Source organism: Pseudonaja textilis, chromosome 1 (genome assembly GCF_049901715.1).
Source record: "Pseudonaja textilis isolate UNSWEBS1 chromosome 1, rPseTex1.2, whole genome shotgun sequence".
NCBI classification, from domain to species: domain Eukaryota; kingdom Metazoa; phylum Chordata; class Lepidosauria; order Squamata; family Elapidae; genus Pseudonaja; species Pseudonaja textilis.
Genome location: NC_141990.1, coordinates 125,860,753 through 125,880,774, shown reverse-complemented (window position 1 = coordinate 125,880,774; position 20,022 = coordinate 125,860,753). Strand labels below are relative to the sequence as shown.

Below are 20,022 nucleotides of genomic sequence, written 5' to 3'. Positions count from 1 at the left end.
TGCCTCTGCACCTGCACAAAGTACACATTTGGCATGCGCATGCAAGCAAAGTGTGCACGTGTGTACAGCGCGCCCACCAAGCCACTCCCACTTAACCAGTAGCAACTTTATTTGAATTTAGGATTTTATCATTAACACATTCAATTTCTAGACTTTTAATTAAAGTAATAGCTTGTAAACATGCTGGAATGATTGCTAACTTCTGCTTAAGCTACAATTTTAGTTGTAAAATTTAGTTACCATTTTCCCACTGAAATGTATCTGTTTTATGAAAGAACTTATTGTATACCCATTCCTTGTTTTCACATAACATTTTCTCTGTATCTGAAGTGTGCTTTCCAATGTTGCCATTTTTCCCAGCCAATATGACCTGCTACCAGGAGAACTAGAATTTGGAGTCACTTTTTTAATGAAAAATATGTCAGCATAAGAAAAGTAACAATCGTGTAATACAGTTGTATTGGAAATAATCAAACAACACAAATGTGTATTATATATCTACACCTGTAGCCTCAGTGGTTGTCACTTTTGATCGATTTTTTAATACTGGTATTTCTACATTGTTCTATGCTAAAAAAAAGGAATACAATAGATATAAAGATTTTTAAAAAGATAATTAATAGAGATTTACCAAGTTTCATTTTAAGAAATTTAATGTTTAAAACTGTAAGCATTCTTTTAACAAAACCTGGAGTGCTTCCATCTAAGTATACTTAGGTGAATACAAATAATCTTCCAACATGTTAATGATTACAATTTTCAGGAAAAAAGAACATTTGAAATGTACTAATAACATCAGTTAAGTAGCAGTCTGAATTGACAAAAAGTATATACATGGGGTAATACAGACATTTTTACCTATTTCAAAATCATCATCTTCAGCAAGCAATTCAGCATGCGGAACTACTGGAGGAGACTGGCACTTCTTAAGTTGATATGCTATGGAATCAAATCAAAACTGGATTAGTAATGGTTTGAAGACAAATTTCACTATAAGGTGAATGCCACCTAACAATATTTGAGGAAAAGGTACGATGGTGTACAAATATTATAACACAGATGGCAAAATAGACCTAGTGAAAAATTATGTGAAAAAAATCTATTATTTACAGCTACTGATCATATGACCCTGTATTCCCATGTGAAATATTGGGATTTCTTATTGAAAATGTGTAAGTGCATGTATAGAAATGCACATATGTCATACACACTCTCCTTCATTACATTCTTGCCATTTCAATATAGCCAAATGTCTCATCTTCTTTCCTTACAGTTAATGTCCTTTCACAAAAATAAGTCTGTGAGAAAATGAAAATGAATAAAAAGCATCTTAAATAACACAAGAAGTCTCTTTAGAAACCCTTTCTTGCTGTATGAGTCTCTTTTTTTGACAATATCAGCAGAAATGATGTCATTCTACAGCTTCAAATGAGAAAACATCCTATGTCTGAACAGTTTAAGCTTTTTTGACAGGAAATTAGAATACCAACGTGTTTCACTAATACCCCCAAGTCCTTAGAGCTTACTTAGAAGTGTGTGGCCAGGATTAAGTGCTTAGGGCTTTCCCTTGAAATATTCAAAGCCAAGTAACGTGTATTAAATATTTACCTCTCCTTTTGCTGCAGATAATAATGGTTGATAAAGGTTTTCATTAAATTAAATAGCATGCCAATTGAAGTAATCTAATTTATTCTGACAACAATAGAAATAAAATATTCTTTTAAATCACCCCATGCCGTTTGACTCTCCTTATCTTTCTCACACATATATGATTTGTTAGATGAGAAAAAGGATACTGACCATGAAAATTGAGAACAAAGAATCCTCCAGTAGAGAAATCACTGTGAAACTTGAGAAGGACTTGATTACTGGCACTAAAAGCAGTTTCCAGAGCTGTGTTCCCACTGAATACTCCCAACTGGGGTGAATTTTGGTCTGGGCCATCCCTAAGAACCCAGAAAGAAAAAAGCAAAAGATTGTAATTAAGTTTTATATTCACAGTATTGCAGATTGACAGCAACTTTAAATCTTTGGGAAGGTAGAATAATTTAAACAATTATAGCAAAGTGATTCATTTGTATTCAAATCTGTACATTTAAGAACAACTCTTAATTGTGAAAAGTGTAACCTTGTTTTTAAATAACATATATTATTTTTTGTCCTGAAGTTGTTCCAACTCCTTTATTTTATTTATTTATTTGTTTGTTTATTAAATGTGTTTGCTGCCCATCTCACTATGAGGTGACTTCATCCATTCATATCTATAGAAAATTGCTGATGTTGTGAAATCAACCTACCCTACTTCAGCCTGTCAGCTGCTTCCCAAGCAAGAAGTACACAAAATTTTTCAACAGGTTCTTCTTGAGTGTGACATTGACATTCCTCACATAAACAAGAAATGATTCCTCACTATTTAGGTGAGCAAAGATTTTGCCTTTAAGAAGAAGGAAAGCAACATTTCTGGAGAAATTAAAGAAATGTGGAATTCTTAATACTATCTGAGGATGACCTCAGTATTATGCACTGAGGTCACCCTAGTTGGCTCCTGAAAGGTCTTCAAGGAAACAACCAAGCTCAGAGAGCAGTCAAGACTCCACAACTCAACTATGAACTACAGATATTCTCTTCTATTGAAGTTAAAGGAGACATAGAGTACATGGACCAGGAAAATTAATCCTAAGCCCCCAGTTAAAGGTTTCATCTCTACAGGAAACTGAAAAACTCCTGGGAAGGGAAGAAAAATCCCCTAAGAAAGAGACAATTTTTATCCAAAAATCTACAACTAGGTCTTTGATTTACTTCAGAATGTTTTAAAATCATTTCTGATACCTGTTACCTCTGAAGTTTCTTGTATCTGTGGAAATTTAGTTATTGTGTATATCAGTGCTGTCAAACTCCCAGCCTCTGGGACAGATGCATCACATGCTGGCCACATCCACAATCCAGTTTAGCGAAGAGGGAAAAAGTCCCTATACATCACGTGATGCCACAGTGATGATGTGAGTTTGACACCTCTGATGTATATATTTGGGCTCTTTGAGCAGTTAATTATCAGGGCTTGAATTTGTTTTAAGTTTGTCTTTGATAGAATGCTTATGGGAAATTGCTTTAAAATGCTGTTTTTGTTTTAAACAGCACTAAATTGTTAATTCATTTGCCACTAAATGCTTTAGGTGTGACTTCCTAAAATTAAAAAAGTTGTTATATTTTCTTCTTATTTTTTAATAAAATTAATTTTAGATTATTGTAAAAACTGCAGAGCTGATTTTAGGGAAATTATAAGAGAGTTATTAAAGGAGGAAAAAGCACAAGTCATTAACTCAAATTAACCTTTCTATGATTTGTTCAATGTAAGATAGATCAGAAATAAATTTGGAGAAGTTTTCAAAATCCTATTAGTATATCCTGCAAAAAATAAAGTATAATTCCTTGATATTGTTTTTATATCTTTATAGATAAAACTATTTTTTTTCTCACGAGAAGTTTCTGAAACTTCTGAGTTGAAAAACAAGCTTGCTAAGCAGAACGAGAAATTTGCTGATTAAACAAAATCTGCTGTACATGAATGTGTGCTTACAGTTACACATAGGTTTTTTTTTTTTTATTTAGCCATATAAAGATGTGGAAAATACCCAAATATCACTCTTCACAATAATAAGATGTTAACATACCATACTGCAATGTAGTCATTCACTAATTCTGTTTGGAGTAATGTGAAATTGATGTAGATGCCATGACCCTGGGCTACAGTTATAAGCCATGTACAATCTTTTGAATTTGGATATTCATCTGGAAATCCTGGTGAATACACAGTGCCATTCTGAGATGTTACATTATATCCACACGGAGCTGATAAAAAAAAAAGATAACATACATCAATCTAGTCTTTTGGAACCCGGTGTATCCCTGCCAGCTGCATTTAATATATAACAAAATCCAAAGTGAGAGAATAACAAAATACATCATCGTTCATAACAATAGGCAATGCAGATTAAATAGAATAATCTGGATTTTGTAACTATGATAAATTGGCACCTTAAAAGAATTCATAGCGGTCAACTAAGATATGATGATAGCATAGGGATGCTTTTAAGTTGACAAGGAGAATCTCTTTTTATATAGATAGGATCTACAATTTCTGATATTGAATTGAAATAGCATACATGTAACATGGACACAGTCACACTACAAACGCACATATATACATACACACAAAAACACTCCTACCAGAAATTAGGTTTATTAAAAAAAACCTACAATTTAATCTTTTTTTTTAAAAAAAAATGTTGCTTGCTTCACTGAAGAAAACACCGAAAGGGATCATAAAAAAGTTGCAGGTGAAAGGTTAATTCCTTAGCATGCCATACCATTTTTTTACACACTGAAATCCTATCAAATTTATGTCCCCATAGCAATTAGCTTTTTACTAAGCTAAGTGCTATAAAGGTAGATCGAAGGGAGGCTGGAAGCCAGCCAGGATTGCCTTATTGGTTATATTCGGTCCAGGAAATATTGGTTTCCTCACCCCTTCCCATTTTAGAAACTTTATCCTTATCAAATGATTAAATCTACCATCTACAATCAATTTGCAGATTAAAAATAATATGATCCAGTTTTTGTAGTTCTTTGAATGTATGACAACTTTCTGCATTTATAATTGTCATCTCTCTCCCTCCCTCTCCCTCCCTCCCTCCCTCTCTCTGTCATGCATGCTAAAAATAGTTTTCTGCCTGGCAAATAATATTCTCTTTCTACATATACAAATAATAATACTGCTGCACATGCATATATACTTAGTACGGAGCATCAAACGGCAAAATCATGGGTAATGAGATGAGAAACAATATGAAGTAAAAGGATGTGATTCATCCATTGCTAATATCAGGTGACTGCTCTGAGGACAGGATATCATAATCAGGCAGCAGTAAAGAAAGCCTTGATCCTGCTGGCCACTTCCCCAACTGGCAAAAGTGCGAGTTATAAGAAAGGATCTCAGTATATGAACTGCTCAGAAAAGGAATAAGAAATTCTCCCCATCAGCCATGAAATATGGTACAGCAAAGAGAGTCATGGGCACACAATAATTGCAATAAACAGCAGTGGCAGTTTCTGCGATTCACTGCCAATGACTACATCTTTGGTTATAAATTAAGTTATTGGCAGTGCACAAATCACTGCATCACTTGCCAGTCTCTGTTTGCACTCTGCTGGCATTAAATGAAATAGCAAGTAGCTGCTGTTGCAGCTGCTTCAGACACCTCAGCCTTTGGCAGGGTAGGACTTTAAAAATAAAAAAAAAGATGCTTTGAAGTGTACTGAAACTCATCATCAGTTTTTCATAGTTTAACAAACATGATAAATGTGACAGGATACATAATGTATAATGTCATAGTTACTGTACAGTGTCATTAGAGAAGTACCTCATTATTATTAACATGCATACATTTGATAAACACCAGTTTGTATACAGAAAAAATAGATCTACAGAGGATGCTATAGCTATCACTCTTCACACTGCTCTGACTCATTTGGAGCAGCAGGGGGGCTATGGGAGGATGCTTTTTGTAGATTTTAGCTCTGCGTTTAACACAATACTTCCACATAGACTAGTGTCTAAACTTCTGAACCTTGGATCTTCTTATTCAATCTGCCCTTGGATTATGGATTTCTTGTCTGGCCACTCACTGATGGTTAGGTTGGGTAATTATATCTCTTCAGCCCTTATTCTTAACACTGATACACCCATAGGGTTGTGTGTTGAGTCCCTTACTCTATACTATTTATGTGCATGACTGCATTCCCACTAATGCTAGTAATACTATTACTAAATTTGCAAATGATCCAAAAGTGATGGCACTCATATCTGCCTATCAAGATGAGGTGGACCAGTTGCTTTCTTGGTGTGGACAACAACATGGTCCTCAACACCAATAAGACCAAGGAGCTTATAGTGCACTACAGAAGGAACAGATCAGTTATCCAGCCCTTGCTTATCAATGGAGACTGGGTGGAGCAAGTGGTCAGTTTTAAGTTTCTGGGTATTATCATAAAAGAGGACCTGACCTGGGATGCTCACATTGTAGCACTGGGCAAAAGGGCCCAGCAGAGTTTATGCTACCTGAGATTTCTCAAGAAACAACCACTGAATGAAAACTGCTGGTGACCTTCTACTGCTGCACCAGAGAGAGTATTTTAACTTACTGCATCTCTGTATGGTTTGCCAATTGCACAGTGGCAGATAGGACAGGACTCTGCACATGCATGAGTGTTTCCTGTGTGCCACTGCACTACTGCACATGCGCTGACAATCAGCTGGCGGGCAGGTGGCACGCATGCACAGTAGACTTTTCCTGGGCAAGGGCTCACATGCTGGCAGTAATGGCTCTGGGTGCCACTTCCAGCACATGTGCCATAGGTTTGCTACCACGGATATAGTGCAATATTAATGCAATATCATTAATTTTCAATTCAATTGTATAGAATGTGAAGAATGTGTGTTTGTGTTTTATTTTTATTATAATGTACAATGAAAATGGCATTGTACAAAACTAAACTAAATTTTTCTTTTTAAATTAATTTGAAATGTGTACTTGCCATTTATTTATTAGTGTGGCTATATGCCCAACCTCTATAATAAATATACTCTTGGCAATTGAATTATTTATCGAAACTGGTTTTTTAATTGCAAATAATTAACATTGCCAGGTGGCAACAACAACAACAAAAATCATGTTGTATGTTTAATTTAAGTAGATATCTAAGCATGATAAACAACGATCTCTCATCCCTTGATTGGGAATTTCTATTCTCTGGATGCAATACTGTAGAAGACCATTTCAACATATTTTTACTTGAAGTCAAAAGACTTATCAAACTATATGTACCATTGACAACTCCCCAAACCAGAAAAAACGAATTACCCAAAACAATAAGGAAGCTTCAATCCAAAAAGAAATTACTTTGGCAGAAAAACAAATCTGGTCACGTTGCCAACTTCAAAAGCCGATAAAAATTTTTATGCCACCAGATAAAAACTGAATGCACCAATTATCACATTAAACAAGAAGAAAACCTTCTATGCACCAATTCCACCCGCGCTTTCTACAATTTTTTAAACAACAAACTAAAAGACTCAAGGTCCATCCCATCCCTGAAAGGACCTAATGGTAAAGACTGCAACAACGACACTATTAAAGCCAATCTCTTTAACACATTCTTTGGTTCAGTATTTGTAAACAGCAATGGATCATGCCCAGTATTTCCTAATCGAACCAAAGACAACTACAACGATCTAGTATATATTGATTTTACAGAATACAATGTTGAAAAAGCACTACGCAATCTCAAACCATCTCTATCTATTGGACTGGACGAAATATGTGCCTACTTCTTAAAAAAGCTATCCACTGCCATAGCTGAACCTCTAAGCATAATCTTTGAAAAATCTTTCAGGACCAGCTCCTTGCCAAAACTATGGTCACAAGCCACAGTCATCCCCATCTTCAAAAAGGGAGACCCCAGCCTAGTTGAAAATTACAGACCAATCTCTTTATGCTGCGTCACCTGTAAAGTCATGGAATCAATTATTAACCAATCCATCCTCCACCACTTAGAAACAAACAACCTACTCTCTAACAAACAATTTGGTTTTAGGAAAAAACTACCATGTAATCTGCAACTCTTACACTGAAAAAACATATGGACTACACAACTCGATCAGGGCAAAGCAGTAGACGCAATCTACATAGACTTCTATAAAGCCTTTGATTCAGTGGTACACGACAAACTACTCCTAAAACTAAAATTTTACGGTATCTCTGGACACCTGCATAACTGGACAGAAGCATTCCTGTCAAACAGACAACAAATGGTCAAAATTGGGAGCGTCCTATCAAATTCTGTACCTGTCAACAGTGGTGTCTCCCAAGGTAGTGTTCTAGGACCAACTCTCTTCATACTCTACATAAATGACCTCTGTGATCATATTAAGAGCAACTGCGTTCTCTTCGCTGACGATGTAAAGCTATTCAACACCACAGACAATACTGCTACCCTTCAAAAAGACCTTGACTATGTATCAGAATGGTCAAACAAATGGCAACTTCAAATCTCAACAAATAAATGCTCTGTCCTACATATTGGCAAAAAAATAATAATCAGAAAATAAAGTACAGGTTGAATAGTCAAGACCTTGTTGATGATCCAAACTCTGTAAAGGACCTTGGAATACTCATCTCAAATGACCTAAGTGCTAGAGCCCACTGTAACTACATAGCCAAAAAGGCATTAAGAGTTGTTAACCTAATCTTACATCGCTTTCTCTCTGGTAATATTACACTAATAATAGAGCATACAAAACATTTGCTAGACCAATACTCAAATACAGTTCATCAGTCTGGAACCCACATTATGTATCTGATATTAACACAGTTGAGAAAGTCCAGAAATATTTCACAAGAACAGTTCTTCACTCCTCTACTTGTTGCAGAATACCTTATGCCACCAGACTTGAAATTCTAGACCTAGAAAACCTAGAACTACGCCGCCTTTGGTCCGATCTAAGTATAGTATATAAAATCATACATTGCAATGTCCTACCTGTCAATGAATACTTCAGCTTCAACCATAACAACAAAAGAGCAAACAATAGTCACACCAAACTTGATTGTAGGAAATATGACTTCAACAACAGAGTGGTCAATGTCTGGAATACTGTACCTGACTCTGTGGTTTTTTCCCCAAACCCCAAAAACGTTAACCTTGAACTGTGTACTATTGACCTCACCCCTTTCCTAAGAGGTCTGTAGGGGGCATGCATAAGTGCACCAATGTGCCTACCGTCCGTATCCTATTGTTTCTTTTTTCTTTTTTTTTATTTTTCTTATATGTAACCATGTATTCATAACTATGTTTTTACTTATACCTATTATCTTGTAAGCAATTGACAAATAAAAAAATAAAATAAATAAATAATAAATGATACAGTTTATTTTGAAGGTTCCCATCTGGTTTTTGTGGATGACAAAATTGACATTTTTACCTTTTTCCCAAAAGACTTTCATTTATAAATGTTAAAATCTTATTTTAATTATGGTATTTACTACAAATAATTTTAATTCTAAGCATGGCATAGAATAATTAACTCTATTCCATTATATACCATGTTTGAGATTTCAAAGTGATTTGAAGAAATCCTGAGCTCATCAACAACTATGTTTCTCCAACAATACGGCTTCCACCAATAGGAAGGCCCAGCATGTTTTATCGGCATAAAATCAAATTAAGCCCCTCCCCCAAATTAAGGCCTATATTAAACATGTGAAATGGGGGGGAATGGCGGGGGGGGGGGGCAGCTTGCTGTAAGGAAGTACTTTTGTTGCATACCCGGATATGGTGCTGCCTGAACTGACTTTGGCATTGGTGGGGCACTTCGTATCAGGAGACCTTCCTCCACCGTTGCTTTCCCTTCTCTCTTGCTGCTGCGGCATTTAGAGCAATGCCATGACATTTGGCGCAGCCACGCGCAGCCAGCCAGGGCTCCTCCCTGCAACTGGAGCCCGGCAGACACACTCAGTTTCAGGTGCTCCTGTCGCCGCCTTCCCTTCGCCTTCAAAGGCAAAGCCAATTCTTTTAAAAACAACAACCTACTACTGGTACGACAAAGCCTCCCCTGCCTGAGAGGGCAGCCCAACCCCACGTGGGGAGGTGAATCTCCCGGGGCCGCAGTGCAGGATTGGCCCAACCCGGGAGAAGCACCCAGCCGCCATCCCTGCCTGGTGCCGGGCAGAATGCAAAGAACTTCACCTGGGGCACCCAGCGCAGCTGACAGGTGGGCCCTCCTGCCCCATCCCTTCCTGGCACCAGGCAGAGTGCAAAAAGCTTCACCTGGGGCACCCAGCACAGCTGACAGGCGGGCCCTCCTGCCTAGCAGTGGAGCTCTTGCCAAGGCAGCGAGCACCTCCCTGCTGGACCCTCTGCTCATCCCGTCAGGGCCACGCCAGAGCCATGAAGGCTGGGCAGAGCTGGGAAAGCAAGCCGCAGGTGCACACCCACCTGCCAAGCGAAAGAGCCAGGCTGACCCAAGCTTGGCTTTCCTTCCCAATTCCCTCCAGCCCGAACCTGAAGGGGCCACCGGGAGAGGCCACCCGAGGCAGTGATAGCACCCACCCATCCGTGGACAGGGAGGCAAGACAATGGCCTGCGCCGCATCCTCCTCTGAGCTGAGCCCTGCTGAGTCAGTGCCTCTGCCTGATGCCCGTTCCGCTGCAGCATTTGGAGCTGCCAGAGCATTTGGAGATGCATGGGGATGGGGACGGGCTGGGCAAGGGGTGGAAAGGATGGGCAGCTTCGGGCTCTCTCCGCCGGCCAGGGAAGCAGCACTGCCATCACCTCGCCTCCCTGTCCGTGGACAGGTGGGTGCTATCACTGCCTCGGGCAGCCTCTCCGGTGGTCCCTTCGGGTTTGCCCAGGAGGAACTTGGGAAGGAAGCCAAGCTCAGGTCAGCCCGGGTCTTTTGCTTGTCAGGCAGGCGCGCACCTGCGGCTCGCTTTCCTGGCTCTGCCCAGCCCGCATGGCTCTGGTGCAGCCCTGGTGGGATGAGCAGAGGGTCCAGCAGGCAAGCGCTCACTGCCTTGTTGAGAGCTCTGCTGCCTGTCAGCTGCGCTGGGAGCCCCAGGCAAAGCTCTTCGCACTCTGCCCGGTGCCAGGCAGGGATGGCGGCTGGACGCTTCTCCTGAGGTGGGCCGATCCTGCACTGAGGCCCTGGGAGATTTGCCTCCCCATGTGGGGATGGGCTACCCTCTCTGGCAGGGGAGTCTTTGTTGTAGTAGGGCGTCGTTTTTAAAATAATTGGCTTTAATTTCAAAGGCAAAGGGAAGGCAGCGACAGGAGCACCTGAAGCTGAGTGTCTCCACCGGGCTCCGGTTGCAGGGAGGAGCCCTGGCTGGCTGCACGTGGCTGCGCCAAATGCCACAGTGTTGCTCTAAACGCCGCGGCAGCAAGGGAGAAGGGAAAGCAACGGTGGCAGAAGGTCTCCCGATACGAAGTGCCCCACCAATGCCGAGGTCAACATCCAAGCTGTTGCTGCCCGCCCACCCGAGGATGCAAGGGGGGGATTAAGTCACCCCCGAAAAGACGGCCTAGCAGTTTTTTCGGGGATCAAAAAAAATAAGACCTGGCCTTATTTTGTGAGAAACACGGTAAAATATAAGTGGAGTGAGTTAGAAGCCACGTTTTAAAACATAAATAAGGAACCATTTAGCATAGTTTGGATGTTTAAATTTACATATGCAGGTGCATGAACCAAAGAGCCAACCAATTAACATGAACTATGGATATTCAAATAATCATTGCAAGCAATTATTTGAAGATAATTCTAAACAAAGAAGCATGTGCAATGAAGCTATTTGAAAACGATTTCACATTCTGCAGATCAGCTATGTAATCGAGAAGGGGAGGAGGGAAGTGAATCTTTCTGGCAAGTCCTTTTCCCAATAGCCAAAATTTGGAATTCAGGATATATTGAGAAAGTTTCTGGGTGAAATCACATTGTTGATTTAGACATGAGTATTATGTGCATTGGGTACTATTGTAGAAGCAGTTTCTCCTTCAGCCAGTTTTTTTCTTAATTTTCCTTTATCCTCTACCCCCATTCTATTATTTATTTCCTAAAGGAAAAGTTGAGCTTAAATACCTATTATCCTATTGTCATACCTCCAAACCAATGCCCCCTCTCTGTGATTTAAAACGTAATAATCTGAGCATGAATCTGAGATGGTATTTCAGCTCTCATTTATTGAGGGAATTAAAAAAATGAAGTTCTGTACCACATTAATATAATGATAGACAGGTAAGACAAACATATCCTTTAGCTTACAACTCTTTTCAACACAAAGGCAAGAGTTCTCACCCATAATTTTTAAAAAATCCAAACTCATCCTTCTCTCCTTGCTAAATCTTCATCATCATTTCTCCTTTTAATGGCCCAATAATCCCTTGCTGAACGGAGCTGAGTGTTTAACTGGCTGGATGTCATTCCTGTCACCAATGCGGCATTATATTCAGCAGATAAATTCTCAACGTGCTCAGAGAGAGAAATATCTGCCTCTACCTAGGATTGAACTCACAGCCTTCTGATTGTGAGGCAAGAGCTCCACCTCTATGCCACCGCACCACCCTTCTATTCACATCCAAAATTGCTTCCTACCCTTCTAAAAGCATTAAAATCAAACCATCTTTCTCCATCCCTCACTCATTTCATTCTTTCTTATCCTCTAGTATCAAGAATATGGCAATGACATTTGTAGCTTTAGAAATGGTAACTTCCAAAATGATTGTCTGGTTGTTTTATGAGCATCACAGGCTGGGGTGGGATTCAAATTTTTAACAATCAGTTCTGTGGGTGTGGCTTAGGTGGTGGGCGTGGCTTGGTGGTATGTGACTGGGTGGACATAGTTTGGTGGTCATGTTATTGACTGGGTGTGGCCAACTCAATATCATTCACATCAAGGCACGCATCTCCTCGCCTGGCATCTCATGACTGTGGGGATGCTGCAACAGTTGTAAGTGTGAAAAATGGTCATAAGTCACTTTTTTCAGTGCCTGTGTAACTTTGAATGGTCACTCCACACAAGCAATGTACCAGCAAAGGAGGGGGAAAAAACTGAAGTTCCTGAGACAGGAAGTCTAGTCCTGCCGAGAATGTAATAAGGGTTAATGGAGAGGCAGTTTCTGTAAGCAACACCAGAATGTTTCCTTCCTGCCTTCCTTACAGGATTAGGCCAGTAATTTCTTCTAACAATCGGTTCTCCAAACTGCTTAGAATGTTAACAACTGGTTCTAGCGAATAGGTGTGAACTGGTAGAATCCCACCCCTGATCACAGGCCAGGAAAAACTACATTTCGAAGAGGCACAAATGTGGGTTGTATGTGAGTGTAAGGAAAGAAAGGGTAGTGATTTATCATAGGGGACATGACAGAACGTAATATGACTTATATCAACTACTTTCCATTTTTGAAGAAAAATGTATTTCTCTCTCAATTCTGATTGCCAATGAAACTGTTATGAGGCTTGCAACAGATAATGATTTTCATATATCCATTTGATTTATTTTTTCATCTTGGAATGTAAACAATCATGATGAACAAAAGCTACCTTCACACTTTGGAAAAGGATGATTCCAGTTCCTGTTGATCCCATGATGGCAAGTGAGCACGGAGTGACCGATTAATACATATCCAGGATAGCATTCAAAAGAGATAGATTGGCCCACACTGTAATCGGAATTGATTATATATCCATTATAAAATGGAGGAGGATCTGGACAATTCTTTAATTCATAACCTGAGGAGAAAAAAAGATAAAATATTCTCTTCCCCAGAAAAAAATTAAAAATCATAAAACAAATGGATAAATGTTCTATAACTTGCTAAATATTTATATCTAAGTGATTAATACAGACAGGCAACTTTCTTCCAGTTGATGATTTCTATATGTATAGATAGATGTATGTGTACGTAGACAGATATGAAGGTGTGTGTGTGTGTGTGTGTGTGTGTGTGTGTGTGTGTGTCCTTTTGCCTTTTTGGCTTGGGTAGAGAAAAGAAAATATTTACATTTACTGCTAACTAGAAACCCATTATAGACTTTTTGCACAAAACAGTAAATATCAAATTTATGACATGGTTTGGATGATCAAAAGGAACAGATTACACAAAGTAGAGTAATATGTTGTAAACATAGAATAAGGCCTATAATTGCACTTATAACTGCTGTAAAGAAAATCAGAAATTCCTTTTTCATATCTTTTTATTATTTTTTCTTTACTTGTTTTCCTATCTTGCCCTTCTCTTTTATTTCTCTTTTTTATTATTCTTACTTTACATTTGTTTGTATTTGTTTTAACATTCTTTTAAAAACTCTTTAATAAAATTATAAATTTATAACTGTATATAGATTTAAACCCTTGGACAGTAATGGAATTAGAATGATGATTAGCATACCAAACAATTGCCTCCAAACTTCAGGATAGATTCCTATACAATATTAAATTAATCTAAAAATAGTCTAATGATTTGCAGTTTTGATTTTATATTTTCATATTGCTAATATTTGCCCAATAAATGGAATCACAATTTGTGAATCCAGAGTAAAACTTCTGTAAGCAATATGTAAACACAGGAATGAATTTATGAAGCTAGATGTTCCTTCAAATATTCATAATCACAGAGTAAAATGGCAACTTGGGTTGGCCTGCTCATACTGTCATATTCCTGCCAATCATTAGGGACACATAAGGAGGAATGCATAAGAACAGAGCAGGCTTTCACTTGTAGCCATTTTCTCAGAGGTTGTTCACATTTTAGAACAATAAGTCTCTTCATTATTTAGCTCAACACTACCATTCTACAATACATTATAATCTAGCTTATTGGGGTTGCTTGTGTTACCTCTCTTTGGTTCAGAAAATGATCTCTCATTCCATTTTCTTTTACTAAGAGAGTATCTTCAAATTCATTCAGATTTTTACCAAGCAAAGGTATACATGTTATATAACCAGAATTTTGATCTCTATAAAGGTATATAAATTGAAGTTTTGGAATATAAATAGCTGGAATATTATGTCTTATAATATAGGATAGTAACAAAAAAAACAAACCCTGACATGTTTTATGGATAGTGTTATGACTTGTTAACTAGGCTGTAATACACAGCATAAATTACAATCCAGTTTGATGACTCTCACGGTTCAACTTACAAATTAATGTTATATATTTATATTTTGAAACTTCTTTTTTTAAAAAAAAATGATAATATTTTCTACACAAATGCAGTTTTGAACATTGCTATTAATTTATTAAGGGAACTAGTAGACTATACTTACCAAATTCCAGTGGTAATTATCAAACAATACTGATATATAAGGATTTTAATTTTTTAAAAAGCATAATGCTGTCCTTATTCTTAAGATTCTATTTCATACTTCACAGTATCTGTCAGCAAATGTAAAACTGGTTATTCTGATTATGGTTATCCTGATCTAAATGTGCCACAACTCCAGAGGAGTACTATCATGGTCACTCATTATTCCTATAGGTATTAATTGTTCCATTTACATATGCAAAGATTGAATGAGCATGCTTGTTCGAAAAAAAAAAAAAACACAAGTAAAACTTTGGATTGTTCTTGATTTCAATATATTCACTTTAATTTCATATATTTACCCCATATCTTCCTCTTTTGAAAAGTACAACATTCATGGAAATATTAGCCACAGCCTGCAAATTCCTTACTCCAGAAGTATATTCAATCGAATTGTGAGAAAATATTCATAGACTGCCCTGTACATTACCATTGCAGTTAATACTAATCCTTATGCATAACAATCAAAAGAACCAACTGATCTATTTCCAGAATCAAATCTACTGAAAAGTATAAAGTTTAACATAATATTAACAAAATAATATTTGAACAGCTTTTTGGACAATAGTTATCTTAATTTATTTAGAAAGTCATATTACTGTTTTTCAGGAAGGGGAGAGAACTTTCAAAACAAATACTATTTAAAAGCCAGATTTTTTTTTTTTTAAATGAAGAATTCAAATGCAAATTCAAATGCAAATTCAAAACCAGGAAACAGAAGAGGAAAAAAAAAATACATGCATTGAAAAATTATGGAATGAAAAAATATTGTCATGAGAAGGCATTCCTCTAATAACTGAAACTGTTTATGTCATTTATTATTTACCTTGATATGCAAATTTAAATCCATGTCGGTTTTCTGAGTGATCACTGTAAAAGTGGATGAGAGTTTCATGTGTTGTACTTAATAAAGATGGTGGAAGATCTGTACCACTGAACTGGCCAATCATAGAACTGGTGTGGTAAGGCCCATTCTGAATTTCAAGGAAGTCATGGTTAGCTTCAGTGGAGAAGTTCAGAAATTGTAGATGTGCCCCTATGTAGCAAAAATAAAATAAAAAGCTGAAAGTTTAGCATATTGTAGATTTTCTTTAAAAAATAAGCATCAATTAGATAAGCAAACTGCAATATCCAATCCAGATGTGTATATTCCAGCTTGGATTCCCGGTTAATAAAAAACTTAGTTAATGTAAAAAATAATAAATGTAAGTACAAGTAGATTAAGTATTAACTATTTATGAATAACATTTCTTTACATTTTGTTTCCTAGTGCTCAAAATGTTTCACATACTTGTTTTCAGTAAACCTTAAACCTTAATAATCTGTTAATGTTGTTAGGCCCATATTATAGAGAAAGGCAGAGTTTATCAAAAGTCAGTTAGCATATAACTATGATTAACAAATGAAGACTGTGTATCTTGCAGCTATACAGTATATACTCGAGTATAAGTCGACCTGAATATAAGCCGAGGCACCTAATTTTGCCACAAAAAACTGGGAAAACTTATTGACTCGAGTATAAACCAAGTTTTTCAGCACATTTTTTGTGCTCAAGTGAGATTCCCTCTGAAAGAAAAATGGTGTGGAGGTCCGGAGCTGGGCAGCTGCTTCCCTGCTTTCGTGTTTCCTTTGCAACTTGTAAGCATGGGCGTAATCGGAAGCAGAAAAGTTCTTGCATGAGGATATATTGCTTTTTCTTTATTTAACTGTTTTTAGCGGGGGGAAGACCCACCGTCATGTGAGAATACTCAGACACGAAATCTATTCGCCTGAAAATAAGTGTGTGTGTGTGTGTGGGGGGGGATTTTAACAGAGGGAAGACATAGGGAGAAGGCAAAAGCGACGGAAGATCCTTCAGGGGAAACTGAGGGGGAGACTCATCCTTGGTCCAGATGAGCCCCCTTCCCTACCCCTAAGGAAGCAGAGGCAGCCAGCAGGGGCAGGCAAGCCCCGCTTCACGGACTCCGTTCGTCCTCGCTCCCACCCACCCACCCACCCAAAGCCACGAAGTCCCCCAATCGCGCAGCCCAGAATCGCCCTCCCATCAGGGGGCAGCAACAACACCCGGTGTTTCCTGAAACAAGAAGCTCTGCCGTGCAATGAAAGCGCCCTGGCTCTAGGCTCAGAAAACAACGCAAGCCGAGGTGGCTTCGTTTCCTCAGCCCCAGCTGCTTTCAGTCCGCTCGGGAGGAGGGGGAGGAGGAGGTGGCGGCAGCAGCGCACGTTATTTTCTGAGCTCTAGGCTCGCGATCTCAGAAAACAACGCGAGCCGCCGCCACCACCACCTCCCCTCCCCTCCCCGAGTGGACTAAAAGCAGCTGGGGCTGAGGAAATGAAGCCACCTTGGCTCGTGTTGTTTTCTGAGATCGCGAGCCTAGAGCTCAGAAAATAACACGAACCGCCGCCGCCGCCACCTCCTCCTCCCCTCCTCCCGAGCGGACTGAAAGGAGCTGGGGCTGAGGAAACAAAGCCATCTCGGCTCGCGTTGTTTTCTGAGATCGCGAGCCCAGAGCTCAGAAAATAAGGTGAGCCACCGCCGCCACCACCTCCTCCCCACCTCCTCCCGAGTGGACTGAAAGCAGCTGGGGCTGAGGAAACGAAGCCACCTCAGCTCACGTTGTTTTCTGAGCCTAGAGCCAGGGCGCTTTCATTACGCAGCGGAGCTTCTTGTTTCAGGAAACACCGGGTGTCGTTGCTGCCCCTGAGGGGAGGGCAATTCTGGGCTGCGTGATTGGGGGACTTCGTGGCTTTGGGTGGGTGGGTGGGAGCGAGGACGAACGGAGTCCGCAAAGCGGGGCTTGCCTGCCCTTGCTGGCTGCCTCTGCTTCCTTAGGGGCGGGGAAGGGGGCTCATCTGGACCAAGGGTGAGTCTCCCCCTCAGTTTCCCCTGAAGGATCTTCTGTCGCTTTTGCCTTCTCCCTATGTCTTCCCTCTGTTAAAATCCACACACACACTTATTTTCAGGCGGATAGATTTCGTGTCTGAGCATTCTCACATGATGGTGGGTTTCCCCCCCCCCCTAAAAACAGTTAAATAAAGAAAAAACAATATATTGCAAGAACTTTTCTGCTTCCGATTACGCCCATGCTTACAAGTTGCAAAGGAAACTCGGAAGCAGGGAAGCGGCTGCCCAGCTCCGGAGCTCCACACCATTTTTTTTTCCAGAGGGAATCTCACTCGAGTATAAGCCGAGGGGGTTTTTTTCAGCACAAAAAATGTGCTGAAAAACTCGGCTTATACTCGAGTATAAACGGTATTTACTCTTTCTACCAATTTTTCTAAGTTTGTTATTAGTTATTTCAATACTATCACCATTTTGCCATAAAGTTCATTAAAATTATTGTACTAGTTTTGCTTATTCTGATTAAAAGAAATGCATATGGTAACACTATATGACCCACAACAATAACTGTTCAGAAACCAGAATGCGTATCTTTTATAGTTTATAAGCAAAACTGAGTTGTTAAATTATATATAATATACAGTGAATTTAGTAAGACATAATCTCAGCAGAATAATTATCAAGTTTTAAACCTAGGAATTGCTATGCTATAAAATTCATCTTTAATGTACAGTAATTATTTTTTTTCAAAGATTATTATTATCCCATCTTTTTTTCCTATACAACTCAAGGTGTGAACATACCTAATACCTCTTCCTCCTCCTGTTTTCCCCACAACAACAACCCTGTTAGATAAATTGGGCTGAGAGTATATGATTGGGTCAACATCATCCAGTTGACTTTCATGTCTAAGATGGGACTAGAACTCACTGGCTCCTAGTTTTTAAGATAGCACCTTAACTATTACACCAAACTCCATATTCTTCAATAAGAGAAATATTATATATTCAGGATCAGGAGTATGGTTTTGCTTTCTTTTCTTTAGAGAAGGTAGGTAATATGGGAAGGTTACAGAAGATTCTTGAGCCAGGAAGCTTCAATCAATATATATTTTCTAAGTTGCAGTTATATCACAGCCTCAACATGCTACACTCATTTGACTTTTGGAGAAAACAAATATGATTTTCAGTAGGAAATTGCACATTTTTATATACATTTTTATATTCTGAGAATTTGGGGAGGGGATTCCTTTTCCAAGTAAATATCTCCCATGTCATAAGATATTCTATTCAACAAAAATTGTGGTTGCTCAAGAAAGAAGGAATAAGGGAAACTGCCATTCTTGCTAAATCTATATGTATAATCTATTTAATCTTTAAAAAAATAATCATAGAGTTTTTCATGAAAAATTTGACCATTTGCTGTACAGAGTCTGCATAGTTGCATGAACCAAAGATATCTGTAAGCAGTTCAAGGACAGACCTTGAATTTTCTCTAGCCCATTCTAGGAAGGTTCCTCAAAGAGAATGTGTACATTTTCAGTTGGTACAGAAACAATAGAGAACTGGATAATCTCTATTTAATGAACTGAGTTATGTGGTGCTCATAAAAAATAGAATCTCTGTCTTTTATAAGTTGGACCCCACTTAATTATCAACAAAAAAATAATTTTGTAATTCACAGGAACAGAAATGGATGAATAGGTTTCACAGAAAACAAATTGTCAAAACCCTATTCAGATTTCTAAACTATAGCAAGACATCACAATTACACAAACTTCATGATTAAGAACATAGTATCATAATAAGATTTATTTCAAGCAAACTAATTAACTTAACTAATTACTTTACTGTAAAATATTATTTTTCTTAATTTATTATGTTACATAAATCCATGTAATGAAAGAAAGCTGCTAGTACAGAAAAGTAAATGAATACTGACCTAAATGAGCCATGTTTAATTAGCTACATCTCATAATCCACCACCTTAAAAAAACGTTTTCTATTTTATTTTAGAGATTTTTTCTTTCTTTGGAGAACATGTATCCATAGTTATCTCACTGTTTTTTCTTATTATTTTTTTCAAGATAAATAGCTACATTTACTAATGAATGCACAGAAGTTTAAACAAATTCAAGCTCTTTATAATATTACATTGATAAAGAAACAGCCTAGAACTTTCAGTTGAGCATATGATATTGAATTATTATTTACCCTTCATGAATACTACAAAAAACCCTCCATAAACACAGGGAAAGAAA

General features: G+C 38.4%; 1 protein-coding gene across 1 annotated transcript in view; it reads right to left on the bottom strand.

The window, feature by feature from the left end:
* The window catches only part of CSMD1 (CUB and Sushi multiple domains 1), a 1,143,868-nt gene that overhangs the window by 79,277 nt on the left and 1,044,569 nt on the right, over nt 1–20,022 (bottom strand). Inside the window, exons 41-45 of the mRNA XM_087916392.1 lie at nt 15,747–15,956; nt 13,154–13,342; nt 3,672–3,849; nt 1,801–1,946; nt 859–939 (exon numbers count right to left, since the gene is read on the bottom strand). Of these exons, the coding sequence (XP_087772518.1) occupies nt 859–939; nt 1,801–1,946; nt 3,672–3,849; nt 13,154–13,342; nt 15,747–15,956 (804 nt within the window). The remainder of the gene's footprint in view (nt 1–858; nt 940–1,800; nt 1,947–3,671; nt 3,850–13,153; nt 13,343–15,746; nt 15,957–20,022) is intronic.